The sequence below is a fragment of the Phyllopteryx taeniolatus genome, chromosome 2 (genome assembly GCF_024500385.1).
Source record: "Phyllopteryx taeniolatus isolate TA_2022b chromosome 2, UOR_Ptae_1.2, whole genome shotgun sequence".
NCBI classification, from domain to species: domain Eukaryota; kingdom Metazoa; phylum Chordata; class Actinopteri; order Syngnathiformes; family Syngnathidae; genus Phyllopteryx; species Phyllopteryx taeniolatus.
In genome coordinates, this window is record NC_084503.1 from 340,838 (window position 1) to 365,836 (window position 24,999).

Consider the following 24,999-nt stretch of genomic DNA (forward strand, 5'->3'; position numbering starts at 1 on the left):
GCGGGGGCAGGAGCTTTAACAGGGACGCCCAGACTTCCCTCTCCCCAGCCACTTCATCCATCTCTTCCGGGGGGGATCCCGAGGCGTTCCCGGGCCAGCCAAAGGATGTGGTCTCTCCGGCGTGTCCTGGGTCATCCCCGGGGTCTCCTCCCGGGGAGGTGTCCGGGAGGCGTCCGCATCAGATGCCCCGGCCACCTCATCTGGCTCCTCTCGATGACCCAGCCGGAGAGGGCACGCCACCCTTTTCCGACCGAGGACCACGGTCTCAGATTCGGAGGTGCCGATTCTCATCCCAGCCGAGTGCTCCGGAGAGAGATGGATGAAGCCAACAGAACCACATCATCTGCAAAAAGCAGACCTGCAATACTGAGGCCACCAAACCGGACCCCCTATACGCCTCGGCTGCGCCTAGAAATTCTGTCCATAAAAGCTATGAACAGAATTGGTGACAAAGGGCAGCCTTGGCGGAGTCCAACCCTCACCGGGAACGAGTCCGACTTACTGCCGGATATGCGGACCAAACTAAGACTCCGGTCGTACAGGGGGTTCGGTACCCCATACTCCCGAAACACCCTCCACAGGACTCCCCGAGGGACACGGTCGACCGCCTTCTCCAAGTCCACAAAACATATATAGACTGCTTGGGCGAAGTCCCATGCACCCTCGAGGACCCTGCCGAGGGTGTAGAGCTGGTCCACTGTTCCACGGCCAGGATGAAAACCATCTGAAATTCGACTTCCAGACGGACCCTCCTCTCCTGCACTTTACCAGGGAGGCTGAGGAGTGTGATCCCCTTGTAGTTGGAACACACACACACACACACACACTGTCCCCGATGTCCACGCGATGTTGCAGAGGCGTGTCAACCAGGACAGCCCCACAACATCCAGAGCCTTTAGGAACTCCGGGCGAATCTCATCCATCCCCGGGGCCTTGCCACCGAGGAGCTTTTTAACCACCTCGGTGACCCCATACCCAGAAGAAGAAGAAGAAGAAGAATCACCTTTTATTGTCATGAACATGCATGCATGTACACGAAATTTGTTCTCTGCATTTGACCCATCACAGTGAACACATACACGTGTTAGTGGAACACACTGGAGCAGCGGGCAACTGAAGCGCCCGGGGAGCATTTCGGGGTATCGGTGCCTTGCTCAAGGACACCACAGCCGTGAGTCCGGGGGATGTTAGCGGATGGTCCAGTTGGGGTCTTGAACCCAGATCCCCTACGGTAGCAGGCGATGATCTGAACCATTGGGCCACGGCTGCTGAAATAGGAGAGTCCGCCTCAGAGAACCCACACTCTGCTTCCTCATGGGAAGGCGTGTCGGTGGAATTGAGGAGGTCTTCGAAGTATTCTCCCCACCGGCTCACAACGTCCCGAGTCGAGGTCAGCAGCGCCCCATCCCCACTATACACAGTGTTGATGGTGCACTGCTTCCCCCTCCTTAGACTGCGGACGGTGGAGCAGAATTTCCTCGAAGCCGTCCGGAAGCCTTTCTCCGTGGCCTCACCGAACTCCTCCCACACCCGAGTTTTTGCTTCAGCGACCACCAAAGCTGCATTCCGCTTGGCCAGCCGGTACCCATCGGCTGCCTCAGGAGTCCCACAGGCCAAAAAGTTCCGATAGGCCTCCTTCTTCAGCTTGACGGCATCCCTCACCGTTGGCGTCCACCAACGGGTTCGGGGATTGCCGCCACGACAGGCACCGACCACCTTACGGCCACAGTTCCGGTCGGCCGCCTCAGCAATGGAGGCGCGGAACATGGTCCACTCGGACTTGATTATGCCCCGCCTCCCCCGGGACATGAGCAAGTTCTGTCGGAGGGGGGAGTTGAAACTCCTTCTGACAGGGGATTCCGCCAGTTCCCAGCAGACCCTCACAATACGTTTGGGCCTGCCACGTCGGATCGGCATCTTTTCCCACCATCGGTGCCAACTCACCACCAGGTGGTGATCAGTTGACAGCTCCGCCCCTCTCTTCACCCCAGTGTCCAAGACATTGCGCCCGCAAGTCCGATGACACGACCACAAAGTCGAACTGCGACCTAGGATGTCCCGGTGCCAAGTGCACGTGTGGACACCCTTATGCTTGAACATGGTGTTCGTTATGGACAAGCCGTACTGAGCACCGAAGTCCAATAACAGAACACCGCTCGAGTTCCAATCTGGGCGCCGTTCCTCCCAATGACGCCCTTCCAGCTCTCACTGTCATTGCCCACGTGAGCATTGAAGTCCCCCAGCAGAACGATGGGAGTCCCCAGCGGGAGCGCTCTCCAGCACCCCCTCCAAGGACTCCAAGAAGGGTGGGGACTCTGAACTGCTGTTTGGTGCACAGACCACAGTCTGGACCCGTCCCCCCACCCGAAGGCAGAGGGATGCCACCCTCTCGTCCACCGGGATGAACCCCGACGTACAGGCGCCGAGGCGGGGGGCAAAAAGTATACCCGCACCTGCTCGGCGCCTCTCACCGTGGGCAACTCCAGAGTGGAAGAGAGTCCGACCCCTCCCAGAGGGGACTGGTAGCAGAGCCCAACCTGGCGTGGAGGCGAGTCCGACTATATCTCGTCGGAACTTCTCGACCTCACACACCAGCTCGGGCTCCTTCCCTGCCAGGGAGGTGACATTCCAGGTCCCTAGTGACAGCTTCTGTGGCCGGGGATCGCCCAGCTCGCAGAAAATTACACTTTGTGTATTTAAAACAACCACATAGCTTAGCCTTAATAAAGTCTATTTCGCTTCATGCTAACAAACAATGCAAATCACCATAGACAGGCAAACAAATGCCATCGATGTCACAGTATTGTAGCCATTGAAGCAACGGATATTTGAACACAAATAGCAGAGAAACACGTAGACAGACAATATAACAATACTGACAGCCATATATTCTTTATCGTCTGACTACAATTACTGCAGCTTACTCAGCATTTGTGACCGTCTCCATGTATATTTGTATATTTGTGTTATACTGCCCCCAGGTGGCCAAGGCGTGCACAGCTCAAGAGCTGAAGGAGCTGGAGTCACAATAAATGATGATGCACAAAGTGTTTAATTGTTGATTTATATTATTGCCATATGATTTCATGAAGTACAAAATTATAGAATGCTATTCTTCCCTAAAAACACAACACACAAAAAATAATGTGTTGTTTGTTTTTTGGATTGGCTGGAATGGATTCATCGTTTTGATTTCAACGGGCAAGATGATTTGAGATGCGTATTAAACTCGTATCTGAAGGCAAAACTGTATTACCTAATGCAGCAAACGAAGTCAACTTATTGTCCGGACTATGTTTCAGCTCGGGGTTTACACGCAACAACAATGACTCTCGAATTCACGTAAATGCCGTTGCCTCCCTCAGGGCGGCAGACTAGCGGGGGATTGGAAGACCACAGAGAAAAGGAAAGTGTCTTCTGGGACCCTAACGCCCCGTTTTGCCATTCCCAAGGAGAACTGTGACCCCAAAAGTCCTCCGGGAGCCAATAAAAGCGAGGACGGAGGACGGAATTCCGGCCAGGCACCGGCCACAGGGGTCGCCAAGCCCGTTCCTCGACCCCCGACGCAACAGGCCCCCTGCACAGCTGAAATAAAGACCATCGGTGCCTTTCCACCGCTGATGAGGGCCGTTTCCTGGGATGCCGTCAGGGGCATTAACTCCAGAAATGGAACAGACGAGACGAGCTCGGACAAAGGCGCTTTGAAAGCCGCGGGGCTCAAGGAGCTCAAGGAGCTCCCGGCGCCCAAACTGTCCAAATTCAGAGAGGTAAAACTCTGCTCTCGTCATGTCATGCGCAGTCGCTCATTCATGTACCTCGTTTGCATGTCGATGTGATGCGTGCACAGGAACACAAGCTGATGCGTAACCAAAGCGTCGTCGGCTCCAAGTTGCCGGACCTGAGCGAAGCTGCCGAACAGGAAAAAGGTGACCGTCTTTGTTTGCCCTCTTTGCTCACGTACGACCCCAAAGTACTTTCAGAGCAGAACGTCTCCGAGGGCGTGCACTTCCTGAATCTCTGGGAAAAATCTGATGGGGTTTTTCCTTTCGTGATCGCATGTTCTTTTCAGGTTTCCTTAGCAGACGATGTGATTGTACAAACACACAGAGCACCTGTTTTAAGGATAGCGCACAAGTAGGGCTGAATTTCTGACCGCCGAAGTGCAATCGACACTCATTTGGCCAATAGAGAGAATAGTTGTCCAACAAGTACGCGAGAGTTGTCCTTCTCGTGAGGACAGCGCGCACTCACACACGGGCCTTAAGCTGCATATCACAACTTGCCGTAAAGCCGTTTGAGCAGCTATTCGCAAAAACCTTGCCGTACTATTGAGACAAAGAGCATACTCGTACATGGACCTCAAGTTGGATATCGAGGCTATCGAATGAATGCTCAAAGTCCTTTCCGCAAGCAGGACCTGCTTGCGCCTCAAGCGAGGAGAGCAAGCCGGACGCCATGCCAAACATCTCTGACGTCATGCTGAGAAAACTCAAACTTCACCGCGGCCTACCTGGCTGGTGCGTGTCTCCGTGCGGCAGCTCCTCAAGTTCACGTTATCCCATGGACGTGTACTTTTACCTTACTAATCACTTTGATGTCATTCCAGCGCACCTCCGCTCACTGAAAAAGAAGTTGAGGTTGGTATCTGATCTTTTCAGGTTTTTCACATCATTTACTCCAAAAGAACTCTTCATGTGTATATTCAAACACTGTACGCTATTACAGGTAGCACTTTTCACTGTACCACTTGACGCCATTTCCCTCTCCGTTTCTCGTGAACAATACAAACAATAGAACATTTGCTATGTTTACTCCGAGGCCTGAAATAAGGGCCATGGATTTAAAAGCCAGATAATAGTTTGGCAAGAGCTTCCAGTTTGCCCATTTGATTGTCTCTGGTCTCCAAAGGTCTTCCTCCACCTAAAATCGTCTTATGACTGAGTGTCTGGAACAGAAGAAGTACGGTAGTCGTTAATCAAACACGACTTACTTGCGCCCGAGAGAAGATATCGATCCGATGTCACGCAAGTTTGAATGGCCGCATTTAGGGGCTCAACTCACCGGCCCGCAGACTAGTCGGCGACCCGAGTCTCTGCTGGTTTCTCCACGACGTCTCCCGGACGCCTGGCGGGCACGGTAAATTCAAACGTTTGACGATTTTGGAGACGTTTTGCAGACTTTTTCAAGTCTCGACTGGGGTGACGCGTACGAGGGGTCTGTGCAACGTCTCCGAGAAATGCCGGAGGCGACTTCCGGGCGGATTGGTCTCCAATGAGACGTCGCCCCCCCCCGGCGAGAGCTTAAGCGATATTTCGCTCTCCTGAGTCGCTGCGACTTGTCAGCCGCCGCAGGTCCGCCAGTGAGAGAGACCCTTCACATCACCATAAAGCTCTCTCAGATGCAGATTTGTGCTGGAGGACTTTGCGGCACTGATGGAATATGCTTGGAAGTTTCCGCAAAACCAAAATGCAGCCGGGCCTGCCAAATAAAAATGAGGATTCCTCATTACTTACTTACGCCGCTTAAGCCACAGTAAGTCATTATAATGCAGCGTGTCTGTCCCACAAGTCACTCTTCACTTCCTTTTTTTCTCTTCTCTTTCAGGTCTCTTTCAGGTCTCAAACGTGAGGCGATCAGCGTTTGACAGCTGAGCCTTCGCAGTTCTTGTCAGCTCGCTGTTCGCTTGCCAATCGGCATTTGAGCAGCGTTGCAAAATTGCCCCCTGGCAAGACGCTTTTCTGTCCCTGACTCTTGTTCAGTGCCAGTTTGAGAATCTTTATTCACGAGCATCATAAAGTCGTTGCACATACGGTAAATGGAGTAAATTGTACTATGTGTTAAAGGTTCTCAAACCGGCGCAGAAAAACTGCTCCAATGTCAATTGGTGAGTCATGGGCAAAGGAATGATAAGCTAACAAAAAGTGCAAAGCCTCGATGGCCTCACGTCTCTCCCAATGAATGAAATAGAAAAAAGAAAGTCTATAGTGACTTTTGAGACACCCTGTACAACTGCACATCTTACTTTTGGGATACTTTTTGTTTGTCATGAGTCCATTGCTACATTTACACTCTCCAAACGTAGTTCCATGGAAACATCAGTCTCTATTGGGCCACAGAATGCACCAAATCCGGCACATTTGCCAGAATTGACAAAAACCTGTTTTGTTACCATGGTAGTTCATTAGCCAGTCACAAACACAGCTGCCTGGATGTGGCGGCGTTTCTTTCTTTTGTTTTGTTTTTTGTCAACAGGAAAGTGATTTTGTGGTCGCGATGAGCCCAATGAGACTCAGGGTGACTTCCTGTGGGGAAGATGCAAAACAAGAGTGACGTCGTGCGGCCGGGGCAGTGCCCCCCCCCCCCCCCCCCCCCCCTCGGTCCCGCCGGGCTGTTTGTGCATCACAACAGTCGGTCGGAGGTCATGTTTCCTCTCGACCGTGAATAATGCGTGTCGGAAATGACGTTTGCGTGTTGGAAAATGTGCAGCCTGGCTTTGATGGCTTCACAGCACAAGGTGAAAAGTCAGAGTCCCTCGGGCCGCTTGACCGCCAGACACGTTGACGTTAACATTTCAGGCTCGCTGAACAATAACGCTCAACGTGCCCGTTATTGCGGGAGTCTTCCTTTGTTCTCCACCTCATCAGTGCTTAATGTGATGTTTAATGTGGCACTTTGAGTTTGATTGCTGTCGCTTCCTATCCCCCAGAATGCATTTGTCCAGCTGTCGCTGGCCTTCCGTAACGACAACTACACACTGGATACCCGCCTCAAACAGGCAGAGAGGGAGAGGAACCTGACTGAGGAAGATACGCAGAAAGAACTCGAAGAATTCAAAGGCGCACTTAAGGTTAGTCGCCCCCCCAAAAAGAATAATAATCATAGTGTTTCCTGGACATGTTCCCACCGTTAATATTTATCCTGCCATGTTAAGAGTTTTTTTGTCAATGTCTTTGTGTCTCCAAAGTGTTCTCTGTCAATTGACCGTCCGTTGTCGTACTAGAGCGCCTCCGACTACCCGAGACAAATTCCTTGTGTGTTTTTTGGACATACTTGGCAAATAAAGAGGATTCTGATTCCGATTCTATGCCGATGACAACATGATGTAAACTAGACGTAAATAGAAAGTGGCATAGTCAACCACGGTTAAGATGTTTACGTGAACCAAGGGAGGATGAACGACGACGCCAGAAAATGTGGAGATATTCCAATATTAACTCAAACGATTCAATAATTCCAGTATGAAGAACATTATTACGTCTTTCGTAAAGGCCATTTTCCTTCTTTTGACTTGGAGATGAGTGCCCCACAGTGGCAGAACCTGGAGCAGCGCGAGGCCTACCAGCGGCTCATAGAGACGCTGGCGGTGCTGCATCGGCTGGCCGCTCGCCTCTCGAGCAGATCCGAGATCGTCGGAGCCGTTCGCCAGGTACGTCGCCATTTCTTTCCCGTACACTCACTTGAGCTCATGAGATGCACTACAAGAGCTGGCGCAAAAAAATCGACCTTTACAGAAAATAGGAATGCAATAATCAAACCTTGTTAATACTGAGCAATACAAAAGCTTTGTCGCGTTTGTATTGGTTCTCATCTTGTGCAGGTGTACCTAATGAAGTGTCTGTCCTCTTGGTCCGTGCTTTTTAGGATGATAATGGTCTGTCTGAAGGTGAAGGATTTCATTGTACGGCTCCACAATTATTCATGGGAATGTCACTTGATCAGCAGCGATGCTCCAAGTCATTTATTGTCCCTTTTCTAAACGGGCCAGTGTCCGCTAGAACCAAGCCCCGGTGTCGTTTGCCGAAAACAAAACCTATTTGCTTAGTTTTAGGAATGGAGGAAAAGAAATCCAAATGCTCATGCTCAAGTAGAAAATATATTGCAGGATATCTACTTTGGCAAGTACAACGGATCCCAAAACTCCCTTAAGTAAATGGAACGAATGTAAGTTACAAGCCATCTCTGAGGTGCAGTTTAGTTTCTCGATTTCCAATAGTGGATTAAAGCAACAGTAAGGATACGTGCGGTACACTACAGCAGCATCTTCTATCTTCATAGAGTTCTCTATTCAATGTGTCCAATGTTAAGACATTTCCTCAGAAGTGGGCTCCTACTTTGGCCACAGGAGAAACGCATGAGCAAGGCTACAGAGGTCATGATGCAATACGTGGAAAATCTCAAGCGGACCTATGAGAAAGACCACGCCGAGCTGACCGAGTTCAAAAAGCTGGCCAACCAGAACTCCAATCGCTGCTATGGAAGCTCCGTAGAAACTGGAGGTAAGGCAGAGGAACACACGGCAAGTTGAACTTGTCAGCTTCATAGTCCGCATCATGTCGTTCCAGACATTTTGCACCCCGGCGATCATAGAGTGCAATACTAATAATACTTCCAAATGTAATTCTCCATGTAATGTTTCCTCATCAAGATGATGGAGTCTCTCGGGCTTCAAGATCCATGTCGCTCACTCTCGGCAAGGTGAGCGACAATCCCAGTTCAATATTGTCCAACTTTCTTTGTGCTCCAACTCAACACTAACAAGTTGACGCGCGCGATCGCTCAGGCGCTGCCCAGACGTAGGGTGAGCGTTGCCGTGGTGCCCAAGTTTAACCTGCTGAACATCCCGGGTCAGACGCCACCCGCCGCCGCCCCCAATGCGCCATCAGCTTCCGCGCCCGGTGCTGCTCTCCCGGCCTTGGTGAGTCTTAACAACGTTCAACAATGGAAGCAGTCGTTTGACTTCTTCCCTCTGCTGACCTCCATCAAATGGGATTCATGCTACTGTACGACTGTGTTGCCGGCAAAGATAATACATTTGTCATGCTTGTTAAGGTTATTGTAAAAGCTTGAGTTATCCAAAAATATCGCAAAAAACAGCTGGCGCCTCCCCAAAACAAGCCTACTGAAATTTCTACGGAGCCTCAGCGGTGACGTGGGGGAAAAAACATATTGAAATCGGTCTACTTTGCGCAGCATCAAAGACTCCTGCGGGGTCACGGAATTGGTGTAACTACGCACCACACCGCAGAGAAAGGACTTTGAAATGCGCCATATAGGCGGACAAAATCGGACACACTAAGGGCATGAATCCAAAACAACACCCTTATCCCTTTTTTTATAACAATGCATTTTGTTACCTTATCGCTGGAAAACCACTCCCTTGAACGTGTTTATTTTGATGGAACAAAATCTGCATCGACCGTGTAGAAATGTGAAAGCGATGTTTGAATAATTTCATGACCCCTCCCGTTCTGGCAGAGTGAAGCAAGCGATGTGAAAGGAAACTCCTCGCCAGAATCGACACAACAGGCGACAACAGAGCGGTAGGTTGATTCCCGAGGTCACCGATCGGTCTTCCAAACAATGGAGCAAAAATGCCTGAAAAAGCATTTTATGTCGCAGTGGGAACGTTTATCTTGTTTGGCTGACCTAGAGGATGTGTGAGACTGCAGCAAAGCTTGAGAATTGTGGAAATGAATGGAAGAACATCATCAGATGTCACTGAAGTTGCTCTCCAGGCTCATAATCCAAACACAGCGTTTTGACCAAGTCCAGACTCACTGCTCCAATTGTATCGTGGTTACTTTTGTGCCAAATACAGAGAAGAGCAATTTTTCCTCTCTGGGCCTGATTTACCAAAGGTTTGCGCATGCAACAGATGTGCAAGCTGATCTACTAACCAGGCGCACCCAAATCATTTTGTGTATACCCAAACGAGCAACATGCCGGGAGTAGTAAACGCACTAGTAGTAAACAGTTGCGTGCGCAATGCGATTGATCCACCCTGAGATGAATTGCCGTGGCTGATTTTGCCTCCTTAAATTAGCCCAGGTGCCAATTGGCGGGGATTGCGATAACGGCAGCGTGGACAAAATGACGGGAGACGTGGAGAAGGGTTCTTTTCGGGCTCACGCCAAAACATTTGAAATTCCAAAAACCAAAATGATCTCGACATATCGTTCATTTAGCAACACAATTTCGGAGCCTCTGGAGGATCTAAGTGCTGACTTGGAGGCAGTCACAAGAAGGAGTCATGCCATAGCACCTATGATGACAAAACACCTTGCAACTCTGCATTTCATTGTGTCTGGTTCAATTCAGCATATCCACCTTCTTTGTTGATGCCCGTAGATCGCTCGAAGAGACCGAAGGGTTCTTTTTCGCAATTGTCCCGTTCACTCGCTTTCGGCCATGTTGCTCGGTGTGCGGCGGCGGGCCTCAGTAGATCTCACACTTTTGGGATCTTAGTAAATGGGGCCCTTTTTGTTTTCTTTCTCCGCTTCATCTTCGGACTGTTAAGTGTTTTATTTTGCGATACGTGCGACGTGCGAGGCCTCACTGTGCTTTCCTTTGCCGAACAATGCAGTGGAAAGAGCGTGCCGGAGCAGGAAGGCCAGTCGGCCAAGCCCGCCGTCGACCTGGAGGAGATCAGAGCGGAAATCAGGGCAGAGCTCAAGGCAAAGATTGAGGAAGAGGCGTACAATAAAGGGTGAGGCCTTCCCACTTTGCGCATGCACCTCCCTCCCGTGATGACTGAACACACGGCAGCCATGATGGCTGTTCATCACAAACCCACACATTAAAGATTGATTTCACGTCAGTGCCTAATAGGGCGTCCTGCTTTTTAGAGAAGGCCGAACGCAACTTATTCCACCGGAATGCCGACGACCCTTTTGCATGTCCGGAAATCATCGAAATCGTTTCCGGGAAGCGTCGGTCACCATCCTAACATTTCTTAACTGTACATGCATTTATTTCAGCGACGTTGTATTTCTGCTGGCTGTTTGAACTCGCTGATACATGAGACTCTATGCTCCTCATATGTTCGCTGTAGCTACCAAGAAGGACTGAAGCAAAACAAAGCCATCCGGGAGGAAAAGCGCGAAGAGGAGGAGGAAGCTGCAGACAAGTTGCCGCAATCCAAGATACGGGATGAGGAAAGTGGAAAGAAGATCAAAACAAGCCGGTAAGCCGCACACTATTTATCATATAGGCATGTCTCACGTGTATAGTACACAAAAAGTCAGGACACATTTTAATTTCAACATCGGAATGGTTCAGTAATTCACAATTCCAATTTTTGTCTTAGCAAATGGAATGTTTATTTCTGCTGAGTACCTGAGCATTTGAAATATTTGCCATTTACTGACGTAAATCTGAGCTGAGTGGTTTTCTCATCTATTTACAGTTGTTACGGTGTTGACATTGTTTACGTGCTGCTTTTTTATTGACGCGAATTGAATTGAATCGAATTGAACTGAACGACCAATTAGATGAAAGTTGCTAAAAAAAAAAATAATCACTTTAGGTCCAGGTGACAAAACTGTACGCAACGTGACAAATGCATGCAAAAAAATACGTTATGAAATTGAAGCGATTAACACAAATTGGCTTCCCCCCACAGGAGGATGGAGGAGCTCCTGGTTCTGCTTAGCCGCATTTGCCCCAAGGTTTTGTGGCGCAAGCAGCTCCTCTGGGTCGCGCTGGTGGTTTTTCTGGTGATGTGTCTGGTTATCAGTGTTTTCACATTCTTCACCGGCTACTACAACAAGCGTGACGACACATAAGGACGCAAGCGCTTTCTTTCTCCGGGGCGCAAACCGCCACGTTTGAACCAAGGAAGCGCTCGACAGTCTGTCGCGGTCAATTGACTGCACAGCGGTGGAACTCTGCTGAAGGCGGTTAACGAGGATCTTGCGTATGACGTTTGCTGCGCTTACTACTCGTTCACCAACTGCAATTGTGGCACATGCGAATATGGTCAACATGCCACTTTTGATATAACGTTACCTAACATGATATAGAGCATACTGTACGGTTTTTGATTCGTCTTTTCGTCAAATACAATGGAAACCTGTAAGTCGCAGGTGCCCAACCCAAGGCCGGAGGGCCAGATCCAGCCCCTCACACCATTTTCTGTAGCCCTGTAGGCGAAAGCAAAGCCTATAGTGTACGTCTGGCTCGTGTTTTCTTGCTGACATCTGTCCCTGAACCGAGCCGCTGAGGACGACGGGAGTGGGCGAACTCCACGTTTGAAGAAATTGTGTTTGCCCCAAATTTCTGCATTTTGCCAAACACAGCCTCGCCTCGAGATTTGAGTTTCATTCGTTCCGTGACCACATTCGTAACTCAAATCGCCTTTCCCCATTCAAATGAATGGAAATGCCATCAATTGGTTCCAGCCTTCCCAACTTACATACAGTACCTACATTCAGACATAATTAAATAGAATGTAAATAATGAAACCATTTTTGTCACACTTTTTGCTTCAACGTTGATTATGCTACTCTTTCTAGCGTGTGCGCTTTGGCCACATGGGGGCAGTATATACAGACATAAGCATGTACACGTCAGTAATGTTAGTCTCCAAGACTGCGTGCCAATGAGTATTGTTATATTATCTGTCGACATACGTTGCTCCACCGTTTGATTGTAGCCTTTTTTTTTTTTTTGGGTGTGGTTACACGGTCAAAATGGCGCCATCTGAGGGGAAAAAAATTCAATAATAACTACAACGCAAATGAATTTGCATCCAAGTTGAAGACCGCAAAAGTGGCCCCATTTGGAGTTGAATCCCAACTTCTTTCACAACTTGGATGTGAGTCCCTCATCGTGTGTGATGTCACACAAGACCAAGCAAATGCTAACACAAGCCAAATATGTTGACGTCACAACACTTAACCTGAATTCCTTCCCGCAATAGCTATGAAACATTCCTAGTTGACAGCAGCCCTTTGCAAACCCCTTCGTGTTTCCTCCCCATTATGTGAGTGCCAGGCCAATTCAAAGGGTGAGTACTTTGACAACGACTTGGTTTTAGCATACAGTGGTTCACTTCTGACTTACATTTGTCTGACAGTTGGAAATGTTAGATGCTACTTCCAACATCGCCTGTACAGTGATGCCTTGAGATACGAGTCTAATTCAGTCTGTCACCACTCTCCTTACTAAAATGATTTTTCCCCATTTTAATGAAGGGGAAAAAAACAACAACAAAAATACTTGTTTTTCAAATGATGAAAATGCCACTCAATAATATTGTATTTTACTAAAAAAAAAAAAAACAACTTAGTAATAACAGCATTGAATGAAACAGTTCGTGCATCATGATTAATTCATTGCAGCTTCTTCTGGCGTGTGCGACTCGCATTATAATACAGTCATGCAGACACAAATGAAGAAGAGTTTCACAAGTACTATAAGTGACTCAGTTAACTGCTGCTATAGTATTTGTCATTTCTTCGTGGAAGATAAGGAATATATGCCTGTGAGTATTGTTATATTGTCTCTCTACATGGGTGGCTGCAGCGTTTGTGTTCGAACATTGGTGGTGGAAAGGGTTTTAACACAGCAACTATCGATACTATTGGTTTGCCCCTCTATGGCGTTTTAGCATTACGCTAAGCGGACTTCCCTAAGGAAAAGCGATGCGGTTGTTTGAAATTCATGAAGTGCAATTTTCTTTGTTTTATGTTTCGTTGGGAGTGGCAGTAAACAGCTCGAATCGTTTAGCTCTCTGCCAAACTGCTTCTTGTTGTCGCGGAGCGCAGCTGAGTTGATTGCCGCCGTACAATTTGGCTCACTCGCATCTCAAGGCACCGCCGCACGGTGAACAACGGCTTGTTTGAAGGTGATCGACTGCGAGAGTGCGACAAATGATCTCACTTTCTATTATTTCCTGTGGTAGAAACGCTTTGCAATCAGAGTCAGTCGGTCCGGAAAGGGATTCCGTTTGACTTTGCAGTTTCTGGAGTGCCATTGCGATCTTCTTTACACGTGTGTTTACTTGCGGTGTCAAAATTTGCCACTATCACCTTGAAATAAAGGTTTGTGAATTCAATCAATTACACTGTCGTTGTTATTGAGAAGTAGGATTAGCTTGTGGCTAACACACACACACACGCGCGGCGGATTGTTCGTTGAATAAGCAGACAAGCAGCTGCGGCTACAGGATGTTATTGCAAATCTGGAAGAGAACATTTTGTAAAAATGGCAGGGTCACAGTCGATGAATTTGTGCCACAAACAATACAAAAGTGAGGGCCGCCAAGGAAAGCGAGACGAGAGGGGAGGGAAGGGCGGGAGGTCATAGGCGTATTTTCTACTGTACTTCTTGGCTAAAAGTGCCGGGATAAGCACATTTGGTCGCCGCACGAGGAAGGGGAGCTTTGCTCACGGCTGCGAGGGCTGCAGGTCAAACACAAACTTGCCCTCTCTTAAATGTACTCAATGTTAATTGTAACCTCTCATTTTGGTTTAGCGCGAGGACAAGAAGTTAGACCTTGTTCCTGGCTCTCTTGGAACTTGTATTCTCGCTTTGCTGTGAGACAAACCAAGAGGGCTGCGGCGCCAGTCGCTTGACAAATTCCAGCTATCTGTGCGGCTTCATTCTGTAGTAAATGACATGCGCTCTCAGGCCATGTCTAGGAAACTCTGGAAAGAGGGCACAGAGAAGGGAAGTCGACACAAGTCGTGAATCTCAGAAAGAAGAAGAAGAAGAAGAAGAAGAAACACAGCGGGTCACTCGCAGAATTGGAGATTAGCCCGAGGTACATTTCTTTGAGCGGTTTTATGCCTCCCTACACTTCGTCCGAATCTCGGAACTAACGCTGCGTTCATTTGCACTTCCAGTAGTTTTCACAATCTTTGAAAACGGTGTCGGCCGAGCAACGAGCGCACGAATTCTCTGTGTGCGTCATTTCCCGTGCCGCCGTGACATGTTTTTGTGGAAGCGCGATGACGGGAGGATCCTGAGATGGAAGGCCTGCTCGTGACTTTGCGAGGAAATCGCCAATGTCAAGTGAAACAAGTTAAAGCAGCTTTCAACAAAGTACACATCGTGTATTTGACACCTTCTGCAAAACTTTGAAACCACATTCTTAATGGCTTGATTGGGATTCTTTTTCCCGCTCCCGTCGGCAGCGGATTTCAGAGGCGCAACAATTCAGTCGATTCGTTGACAACGTAGTTGCTGACGCGGATATTGGGAATTTGGAATCACGCTCAAACACGCTAAATCGATAGTCTGATCCCATCGATGTCCTAGTTCAATTGGAAACCAGTCCTCTTCATCATTGGACATCGCCAGACCAAGACAACCAGCTAACAATGGATTCTCAGAGGGAAACGTCCGCTGAACTCGAGTCTCAAAAGTCCAGCGTCCCTCATGGAAAGGTGTTCTCTAAAAACCCTTCTGTCATTTGGTGGAAGGGTTGCTAATTTGCCTGCTGTTGAACTCGGGCGTCCTTTCCAAATGTTTTATGCTCTCGGCCCCTTCGACCCCACTTCCCTCTTCCGCTTCCTTTCCGTTCTGGCAACGAGCAAAGAGTCGCCGGCGGCCCGGCGAGAGCCGATCGCCGCTATTTAACGGCGTCCATTTGGCGGGGGCGCACTCATTTCTCGCGTCCGCCAGAAGCCATGAAGAGCATTTTCCTTTTCGTCACTGCGGCGCTGTCTGTCGCTGCCGTCTTCTCGCAGCGGAATGTCACGATGAACCTGCAAGGTAAATCCTTCTGCCGTTTCCCTTCGCTAGGTTCTTTGCGCTTCCCACAGTGACGCCGCGAATGCCTCCCGCAGTGTTCCCGGCGAAGAGCATCGCCGGAGTGATCCAGCTCAGCCTCGTCAATGACCAAAAGCAGCCCGTGTACGGTTTCAATATCACCGAAGCGCGAGACCTCTGCGCTCGCCTCGGACTCAACCTCGCCTCCAAAGACCAAGTCGCCGAAGCCCACAATAGGGGCTTAGAAACGTGCAGGTAAGACCACAAAGCCGAAACAGAAAAAAAGGAGAGAAAATCTTCTCGTCTGATTGCTTTTTTTTTTGGGGGGGGGTTTGGGAAGGTTCGGATGGATTGACGAGCATTATGCGGTCATCCCTCGTGTCCAGGCGCTTTTGAACTGCGGCCAAAACCGGACCGGCTTGGTGCCGTGGCGAGCCGCGTTGGACAAAAAGTTTGACGTCTTTTGTTTCAACCAATCAGGTAAGGAAGGATGTCACATTTCGGAGAGGAGCTCTCATTAAAAAAAAAAAAAAGGACAACACAGCATCCGTGAAATTTCAATTTTGAACAGGGATGAGGAATTTCAGACTGAATTCAATTTGTTTCCAGGCAAATTGATCCCCGATATTATTCAACTGCAGCGGTACCTTGCTGGAAAGTATTAGAATGATTAGAATTAGCCCTGCAAAATACAACCGTGACAATAAACACGACCAAAGAGAAGGTTAACTTTGTAGAGGCACAACTGCTGATGCAGCTTTTGGATTGGGCGTCATTCATTCGGTCGAACTCACGAATGTAGCCAAGATGTCGATATATTAGAGCGTCACCTGATATATTTCTTTCAAATGTTTGCGATTGAATAATCCTTTCATTTCATTTCAGTTGTGCAGCAGTTCAATTGGTTTGGATTCTTTTGTTTTGGCGCAATACAACGTCACGAAGGACGGTTTTGTTTGTAACTTCTCTATATTCGATGTTTACACGCGCAGATGACACGGCAGAGGAAGAAACGACGAGCCCGGTTTCCTCGGACTCCCTGAGTCCTACACCCGCTCTCTTCATTTTCAACCTTTCTTTGAGCTCCGAACTCTCGTTGCTGGACAGCCTGCAGGGGGCGCAGCTGGCCCGCTTATCCGGCGGCGAGCAAAGCTCCGGGAGAGGTACGCCGCTTCTCTGCGTGCACGATGGGCGTCGTGCTTCGTCACAGTGTCGCGTCATGTTTGGATGATCGTTACAGGAAAAGTGATTGTCATCACCTCGGCGTGCGCCGTCCTCCTCGCTGCCATTGCCGTCCTCGCGTACGTGAAAGTGTAAGTGGCTTTTGGTCTTGCGACAGTACTTTTCAGCTTCACTTTCTGCGAGTCCTGCCGGTAATCGACCACCCCAAAAGGCTTTGTGTTTGCCTCCAGATGGTGGCAAATGAGCGCTTTTGCCTCAGTGAAGCTCCTCAACTTACTTCGACAAAAACAAGATGCCTCCAAACGGCCCCGAAGCCATACCGTTACTGTAATCGTGAGCTGTATCATGCTTCGGTCCTCTCAGGTTGGAACCTATCCTCTGCCATCGGCTGAACAACTCTTTATTATCGCTGTTGGAGTGCTGTTTGCTGCGCGCCTTGAGATACGAGCGGAGCGTTGGCTTTGACTGGAAAGCAAACGTTTTGAGATACAAGCCCTGTGCGGTGGCAGTGAACGCAACTCAGCTCGCTTCGCAACCACAAGCAGCAGTTGGTCAAACTAAACGCAGCAGAAACAATGTAGCTTTGTGTGTTCAAAACAAGCCCGTAACTTTGCCTACTAGCTTAACGCTAACACGTAACGAGTTACGCCATAGACAGCGAATCTACGCGGCGAGAAGATAGAAGAAGAATTCCTTCTACCTTTTTCTCGGGAAAAATGCAAATATTACCGCAGCTTACCGAGTCACCGGCAGCCGTGGTTGAAGTGTGTCTGCATGACTGTATTATATTGCCCCCTGCTGGCAAAGTTCCACAGTGGTCCTAAGGCATCAACTGTGGAATTCTCTCCTTTCCATTGAATGATCTTATTACTGGATGCTTTTGCTGTAGTGTTAATGACAATATTATCGAGTATGACTTTCCTTACCCAAAAAAACACATTACAATTCCAAAAAAATATGTATTTATTTTTTTTTTTTGGTCAAGGCCGGAATCGACGAATGGCATTTCCATTCGTTTCATGGGAGTGAGTTTCATGACTTGAGTGTTTTGAATTACGAGCGTGGACGCAGAATGAATTCAACTCCTATCTCAAGGCACAACTGTATAAGTATTTCCTTGTCGCCATCTTGGTACCAACTACTGTATGTTGAAGTAGGTTGAGGAGCTTCATGTCATGTTGCAATTATGAACCTCTAGCGGGGGTCGTCAACTACCGCCGGACTTTCGGTATTGGTACCAGGCACTGATTGTGACGCGCGTGTGTGTGTGTGTGTGTGTGTTTGTGTGTGTGAGCAGGAAGAGGCGCCTCCACAGGGCTGACGCGACCCAAGAGCGAGGAGAAGTCGTTGATATCGGCAGTTAAACGATGGCGCCGAGTTATCCTGCGTCCGATTTCAGCTTGATTCTGTTTTGCGTCTTCGGTTAAATGCAGCAGCCTGTAAGAATGTACTGGTATGTACAGTATAGCCACAGGAACAATCACAATCATTTGGAACACTCCTTCCATGTTTTTATTATTTGGACATGCATGTAAAGTAGACTTTAGAGGACTAGACTAGACTAGACATCATTTATCCGTGTGTAATTTCACATTTGTCCAAACTAAAGTGTGTGCAAAGCTTTGTGGGTTAGGGTTTTCTTGTGTCCTGTGTAAACAGCTCTCACACGTGCGCCCCATCGCACAAATGTGTCCACACTGATGATTAACTATGGAAGACATGTTTTCTTCTTTCCAGCTGGGTAAATAGCTTCTTATTCAATCCAAAGAGTTCAGTGTGAGGGGCCGTCAGTGACATAATGCAGGATTGCCTCTCACCGGCACTACCGAAATGCTCTCACACACTCCTGACCTGACACAGATGACGCTACGTTCGCAAATATCATATCATCCTATAACATGCTGCACGTTAAAACCTCAGGGGAGATTTTTCCAAGTTGTGCTAAACGCTTTCTTGTGTTTAGCCCCGCCCAAGAAATCCGGGCAGCTGAGAATTCCGCACTAAATAGTTCTCAGTCTTTGCACGTTTTCACCGCTTACCTTCAAACATATGGAGCGTGTTTCTGTAGTGTATATTAGCGGGGAACAAATCTGTACCGCGTATGAGAGCGTTTCAGTAGTGCGTGTGTGTGTGTGTGTGTGTGGGAACATCAGCGGTCCGGGTGCGAGGTCCCCGCAGGCCCCTCATCGCGCAGCGTGCTCCTGATGGGACGGCTGAGTTTCGTGTCGGTAGGCCGCGCGGCTCTGCGACCGATCTCAGTGCTCCTTGTCCTGTTCAGGGACAAGAGCACAACATCTGTCGGACGATGCCGAGTCAACACCGTTCAAACTATCGCAAAGTCATCGACATTCATTCGGGGTTTCAAGTCAAATAGAATGGAATTCTTGCTTTTGTCTCAATCATTTGGCCGATTGAAACGCTCGACAACGACAACGAAAGAACAATACGCTGTGTACACGACATGAGAAGTCGATCATGAAATAAACAGCATCCGTATGAATGATCGGCAGCGATAGCGAATAAATAAGATGTATCGACAATACTCCACTCGACTGGGAATACTACAGGATGCAGCCCGATGGGAATGGGAATGGGAAAAAGCAGCAAGCGTAGGCAACACGATATGTCTACTATATATGGAGCAACAATACTTTACAGTACATAGAATTAAGAGCGCAAAGGGATGGGGACTTGGAAACTTTCCGTGAGAATGATCGGGAATTTATGGAAATTAACTGGGAATTTAGGTTAGTTTAACGGAAAGATATCAGGCTGAAGGGTGCATATATCATAAATATTCTATATTTTATAGCCATGCAAAAGAGATATCTCCCCTCGCCGACATGCGAGGACAATTTGGCTAATTCCTGGTGTATTGACATTTCTTTCCATAAATTCGAGTAGCACCACGGCACTGTGCCCGGTCAGAGAGGCCGCACTGCAGCACGTGCTGAGCTCCATCCGTGATCCATCCCATCGTTCACAGGGCACAGTGCTGCCTCGCTAACGACGTGCGCTTGTCCTTTAGCGTGTCAACGGAGTTCTACTAGTGTGCAGAAATGTCACGTGGGAAAACTAAGGCTAAATGATCTTACCGGTGAGGATAAGGAGTGCACTAGTTCACGGACCTTTCGCTGGATATCAAGTTAGGGTATCAAAGAAATGCGCAAGCGCCTTTCCATAGAAATGACAGGAAGATGTCCTACTAGTCCGCCAAAGTTGCTAGTACATCATGTCTCACAGGCAGTTTTGGAAAAGACACACTCATTCTACTCGTCCAGTTAGGAGTAAGTACACCGACGGCTTTCCGTCGAGCCCGGATCGAGAGCGCCTCTGCCGGTCACAGTCACGAGTAGTGCTTCAAGACTGTCGACAAGGACACGCGGAGGGCACAAAGGCTTCCAAGGACAGGCTGTTGTTGCTCGGCGGAGACATCGCGATGGGCGCTTGGGCCGAGTAACACAGGTACTGAAGCGCGTTGAATAAATACTCGTACATTTTCATTTCAGAAGACAACATCATGTCTGGGTCGCTTTAGTATGAATCAGTATGAAAAAAGAGGCGGCTTAGATAGAATAAGTATCTTTCACAAATGTTAGCGGTATCGGTATCGAATCCAGATGGTGACAAATGTTTTGGGGCTGGCCAATAGAGGGCGCTAGGATGGGCGCCCCACCACTGGCGGCGGTCACCAGCACCTTACTTTTCTTGAAGACAAACCAAAAAAAACTGACATCGATGATGATATTTCCAAAGTACCTTCTGTGTGCTGTAAGGAATGCAGATACCAGATGAGCGAAGGTGCTCAGCCCACGTTCCCTGCAGAGCGCACCGGGTGGAAACTACACGCCGCACAGCTCGTTACGGTGACGAGATGCAGGAACAAGGAGCTCTTCCTTTCAACGAGATTGTCGAGGACCCTGATGTTCGCACACGTGTGGAAGAGGAAGTAGCTGTACGGAGGGTCGTCATCTCCGGTCCGCCGTTCCGGCCTCGGGCTCCTGAACGAGAACACGTGAACTCGTCATCCGCGCTGTCCAAAAGAACAGCGGTCACGATCATCATTTGCATGTGCCACGATCCGCCGGTCTGCTGTCAGAAGGGATTCTTGTAACAGGCTGCTCCACACACAGGGTCTCCGAACACAAACGTTGGCCGCCCGAGTTGGGATCTGATTGTACATTCTTACAAGTGACAACAAAAGAATGTACTAGCACATGGAACTCATTTGCCCCACTAATAAGACAATTTAGCGCACGAGCACTAATAGAAATGACTGTCTCAGTAGTAAGTAAGACACTTTTCCACCACTACTGGAAGATTTCTGCACACTAGTAGGACAATGTTTTCATACCAGTGAGACTACTATGTGTTGTGGTTAGCATGCTAACGAGAGTACTAGTACGTGGAGCTTAAGCCGCATATCAAGGATATTGAATAAATGCTCAAACTAGTGGTGCAAAAACCTTTACGACTAAAACACAGTCATTGTACAAGTACTTGTGCACCATCGTCATTCTACTAGTTGAACTGAGCTGAATTGTCTAAGTACCGAGTACAAAGAGCGTACTAGTACATGGACCTGAAGGTGGATATCAGGGCTACTCCATTAGCACTATTAGCGAAAGCACAGATGTTAACTAGTAGACCTTTATAATGTCATCACTGCTACTAGTACCACACAGGTGTCAATTAGTGCACATTTTCTTATCGCCCACCTCTCGTCGTACTTCAGCGGCGAAGCGTCTAAACGCATTTATGACAAGCGATCATGCAAATCCAGCGTAAAAACATCATGCAGTGGAGCAGTCCCATACGCAACTTTGCAGTAGCATAGCCCAAACCCAGGGGTGGTCGCGCCCAGCCCGCAGTATGGTCTTTGGAAAAAAGAATCCAAAATGGCCACGGATATAAATTGCCGCTCTAAAACGCTGACAAATCAAGTCATTCCGCTCCGCTCCGCTCTCAGACATTGTGGAGGCGCTGAAACCGCGCCCCGGTCAGCTATCGATCGCATACTGCGCCACTAGTACCCGCTGAAACATGGACGCTACGTCGTCTACACAACCCGAAGCACCGGTTCACCCCCCCCCCCCCCCAAAAAAAACTAGCCCCTCATTGCTCATTGACGTGCGCGCACTGAAGGCTGACAATGAGGCACTCTAAAGTGGCCATGCCTGCCTGAAGCCCCAGTTTACACAAATGTGACTTTGCTTTGTCCTCTCCTGCTGCCACCTCGTCTCATGATTGACAACGAGGAGGTCCTGAAAAGGGCTTTTGGAGCCGGGACACGTTATTTGATGCAGCAAAGGAGCACATCGCGCACGAAGGCTGAAAAGCTTCCGCCGGCCGCCTCTGTTCTCCATCCGGACAAGGTTTTCAGCGATGATCAATTCACCTTGCAGGGTCTTCACTACATGACTTTCAGTCAGTAAATGCTGGCTAAATGTCAAATGACGATTGTGTTGCGCGGGGGACAAGCTCCATGCTCCGTGCAGCTGATGCGCCAGTAGGTGCTTTCGCGTGAAGGCACTGTCGATGTGGACCCTAAATTACGGGTGGTTATTTCCCCAGAGGAGAGGGTCAACCGAGCTGACACACTGAGAGTGCCTTTTGTGGAAGCGCTTCCTCTTCTGGAGCGACGCAAATAGAGCAAAGTGCGCTCGGTCAGCCTCCCTGGCGGTGACGTCATCGGCCTTCGGAGAGCTGCATTCTGTCCTCGGGTCAGCAGGGGGCAGCTTGAGCTCATAGGCCACCTTCAAATCGCTCTTCCATGCGAGTCGTGGACACTCGGGACGTCCCCACTTGCATCCAAAACGTGTACTTTGGATTCGTCCTTGAGTTGCGCGGGCGGGCGAGTCTATTCCAAACCACTGTTAACATGATGCGGAGTGGGAAATGAAATATGCATCCGTCTATCCATTTTCTATGCTGCCTCGAATGTCTCAGACCAGACCAGACCCCGGACCGGACAGGCCGGCCCCCCACATTGGCAGGCAACCGTTAGTACACTCACACCGATAAGCACCCACTTTAGGACTTTGGAAAGACATCATTTAGATTCAATGCTAGATTCCATCTGACGAGGAGGAGGAGGAGGAGGAGGAGGAGGAGGAGGAGGTGGAGGTGGAGGAGGTGTCCGCTCATGTTAAAAGGAAGCAAATCCATCAACAACTACCTTGTAATGGAAGGCCAAATTTTATGGTATGTTGTCATCTTTCCAAACTCACCGTTATTATCTCTATAAAATCAAGACAATGGAACACGTGTTGTACCGGATCTGGACAGATTGCGCCCGCTGTCGTGGAAAAGTTCTTCTATTGGAGGCGGGCTTCCAAAACAGCAAGAGGATTGTTGAGATGGAGCCATCCCGTAGGAGCAGGTTGGAATGCGAGACCCTTTCCGTGCCAACATTTGCGACCTGTGTCGGCATGATGACTTCGTTCAAATAGATTAGATTGGCTCACCTTCGGCTTCGGAAGTCTTTGCAATTAGCGGACAGGTTCCCTTTTATTGTCCGCATCAGTCCATCCTTCACTTCACTTGGACATGCATGTAAAGTAGACGTTCCCTGTACACTCTTCCCACTCTTCAACTAACCGGCTAGTTGTTAGTCCAGCTCAAGTTTGAGCGCACCCCTTGCAGGGGTCGGTGCAGATGCATCGGTTGAGGAGCGTCGCTAACAGACGCCGGCGCAAATGACTCTTCTCGATTGCTTTACGGGGTTCAATCATTCCAAAAGAAATCATCTCCTTGCGGAGCCCGCGCAGTCCCCGATTTAGCCGGGCAGCGTTTAGATTAGGAGGCTAATCCTCTCAGTGTACTTTTCCAGATGGCTTTGAGCTGTGAGCCCGTAGCGCCTGAATGGACGTCATCGTTGGCCCGAGGGATGAGACGGCGCAATTAGAGTCGAGTGACCGGGCCACATCCAGGTCCAGGTCCAGGTCCAGGTTGTGTCTCATCGCGGCACACACCTTTACACGGATACGACACGCTTCGGGCTCCGGCTAATTCCTATTTCGAGTCCAGAAATGACTTTTCGATTCATGTGCCGTCCGATGTTTTGCACGCACGCACGCTCCTCAATATTTCCATGCTGTCGTTTTACCAGTCGTGCACTTATAAAATACAGACAGGAATACATATATTTTCACAATATAATGAGATGTAGGAGCTGTATCATAAAAAAACAACAACAACCTGTATTTCTGCATGAATGGATTTTGTTGTTGTTGTTGTTCTGTGATGTTCTCCATGATTATAGGAGATCTCTTTGGAATATCTTCGTCACGTGACAAATCCAAAAAGGTAAATCCAAAATGAGCAACAACTCTCAGTCGCCAATGATGCAGTGTCGATTGACATCACTCAAATCTAAAATGTAAATAGCCAACATCCCCCCCAAAAAGACAATTGGAACGCCGTAGATTGTACGGCCTCACGTTACAACGTGTACGCAGTGATGAATGTCATTGAATTGGAAAGTTGAAAAGGATTGCAAATCCCATTTGGAAAAACCTTACAAATATGACCATTTAGAGTTGTAACTATTTGTACACACTAGATGGCAACAGAGAAGTTGCAAATAGGCCTGTCACTGTCCCGCCTCCATCTTCACAACGTCATCCATTTTGGGGGGGGGAAATCGAACAAGGTCTCCAGCAGAGGTTTGGAAAATTCCCAAACATATGTGACGCTTGAGACAACACAGAGAAGCCGGTTTGGGTTGGGTTAGGTTGGGTTCTGGGTCGGTTCACAGCTCGCTTTCTCCGTTCTCCCTGTACTCGCAAGTCCATCCCGCTCGCACTCGAGTGCTCCAAGCGCTGTTCTGTCCACTGGTGACCGCTGAGTCGGGGGCAGGCGCCAGAGTCGCTGTGAGCCTGAACAGGATCAGCGGCGTACGACATCATGAAACGCTCATGAAAACGATACGCTATTGTTCGAACGGGCCCTTATCGGCTTGATTTGACCTTACGGCGTATAACGATCAGCTCAGGAGGTTTTCATGGTTAGGGTTACCAATATGGCCGTGGTGGGGCTGCTCGAACGGAGAAACATTATTTCTGTGAAGTGTAGTGTTTAGAAGTGCTGCGAAATAGAGAAGGCATCAATAGATAGATTCGTCAAACGAATTGCACCGTAACGGATATAGTTGTTCACTCGATATAGCTGGCTCGGAAAACAAGTTATTTTTTTTTTATTGGCCTGCTGCACATTCATGTTTCATGTTATACATATTCATGTATGGAAAAAAAAAAAAAAGTTCACTCGAACAAGATATCTCATGTATTTAAAATGGTTTCCAAAAATGTCAAAATATCT

The 24,999-nt window shown here is 48.6% G+C and overlaps 2 protein-coding genes and 1 long non-coding RNA gene across 16 annotated transcripts in view; 2 read left to right on the forward strand and 1 right to left on the reverse strand.

The window, feature by feature from the left end:
- Positions 1 to 13,841, forward strand: part of mrvi1 (murine retrovirus integration site 1 homolog) — a 29,738-nt gene extending 15,897 nt beyond the window's left edge. For 9 of the 12 annotated variants that reach the window (XM_061750400.1, XM_061750475.1, XM_061750444.1 and 6 more), the window contains 13 exons: positions 3,366 to 3,767; positions 3,848 to 3,926; positions 4,415 to 4,517; positions 4,607 to 4,637; positions 6,707 to 6,847; positions 7,295 to 7,426; positions 8,123 to 8,276; positions 8,426 to 8,475; positions 8,561 to 8,695; positions 9,256 to 9,320; positions 10,364 to 10,486; positions 10,832 to 10,963; positions 11,402 to 13,841. In XM_061750400.1, coding sequence (XP_061606384.1) covers positions 3,366 to 3,767; positions 3,848 to 3,926; positions 4,415 to 4,517; positions 4,607 to 4,637; positions 6,707 to 6,847; positions 7,295 to 7,426; positions 8,123 to 8,276; positions 8,426 to 8,475; positions 8,561 to 8,695; positions 9,256 to 9,320; positions 10,364 to 10,486; positions 10,832 to 10,963; positions 11,402 to 11,564 — 1,710 coding nt within the window. In that variant the 3' untranslated portion in view covers positions 11,565 to 13,841. Of the gene's footprint in view, positions 1 to 3,365; positions 3,768 to 3,847; positions 3,927 to 4,414; positions 4,518 to 4,606; positions 4,638 to 6,706; positions 6,848 to 7,268; positions 7,427 to 8,085; positions 8,277 to 8,425; positions 8,477 to 8,560; positions 8,696 to 9,255; positions 9,321 to 10,363; positions 10,487 to 10,831; positions 10,964 to 11,401 lie in introns of those variants that run through there. The other 3 variants (XM_061750435.1, XR_009784976.1, XR_009784978.1) reach the window with 3 other exon arrangements.
- Positions 13,842 to 15,337: 1,496 nt separating this feature from the next.
- On the forward strand, positions 15,338 to 18,300 carry lyve1a (lymphatic vessel endothelial hyaluronic receptor 1a). The gene is made up of 6 exons (XM_061750527.1): positions 15,338 to 15,498; positions 15,573 to 15,750; positions 15,836 to 15,975; positions 16,488 to 16,658; positions 16,736 to 16,808; positions 17,975 to 18,300. Exons 1-6 carry the CDS (start codon positions 15,414 to 15,416, stop codon positions 18,039 to 18,041), a joined length of 714 nt encoding a protein of 237 aa, XP_061606511.1. The 5' UTR covers positions 15,338 to 15,413; the 3' UTR covers positions 18,042 to 18,300.
- On the reverse strand, positions 18,176 to 23,138 carry LOC133466629 (uncharacterized). Of its 3 annotated transcripts, none has more exons than XR_009784984.1 (2): positions 22,908 to 23,138; positions 18,176 to 20,678 (listed from the first exon to the last, which is right to left on the reverse strand). It is a non-coding gene; the product is annotated as an uncharacterized LOC133466629 (long non-coding RNA). The 3 variants fall into 3 exon arrangements; XR_009784987.1 differs by lacking the exon at positions 22,908 to 23,138 and adding an exon at positions 22,076 to 22,901; XR_009784985.1 differs by lacking the exon at positions 22,908 to 23,138 and adding an exon at positions 21,396 to 21,758.
- Positions 23,139 to 24,999: the final 1,861 nt, after the last annotated feature.

What these genes read in the sequence shown, in the direction of transcription:
- lyve1a (XM_061750527.1), top strand. Translation starts at nt 15,414, where the DNA reads ATGAAGAGCATTTTCCTTTTCGTCACTGCGGCGCTGTCTGTCGCTGCC. An exon ending in CTTTTGTTTCAACCAATCAG is followed by an intron (nt 15,976 to 16,487) that starts GTAAGGAAGGAT and finishes TTACACGCGCAG; the next exon opens with ATGACACGGCAGAGGAAGAA. An exon ending in CGAGCAAAGCTCCGGGAGAG is followed by an intron (nt 16,659 to 16,735) that starts GTACGCCGCTTC and finishes TGATCGTTACAG; the next exon opens with GAAAAGTGATTGTCATCACC.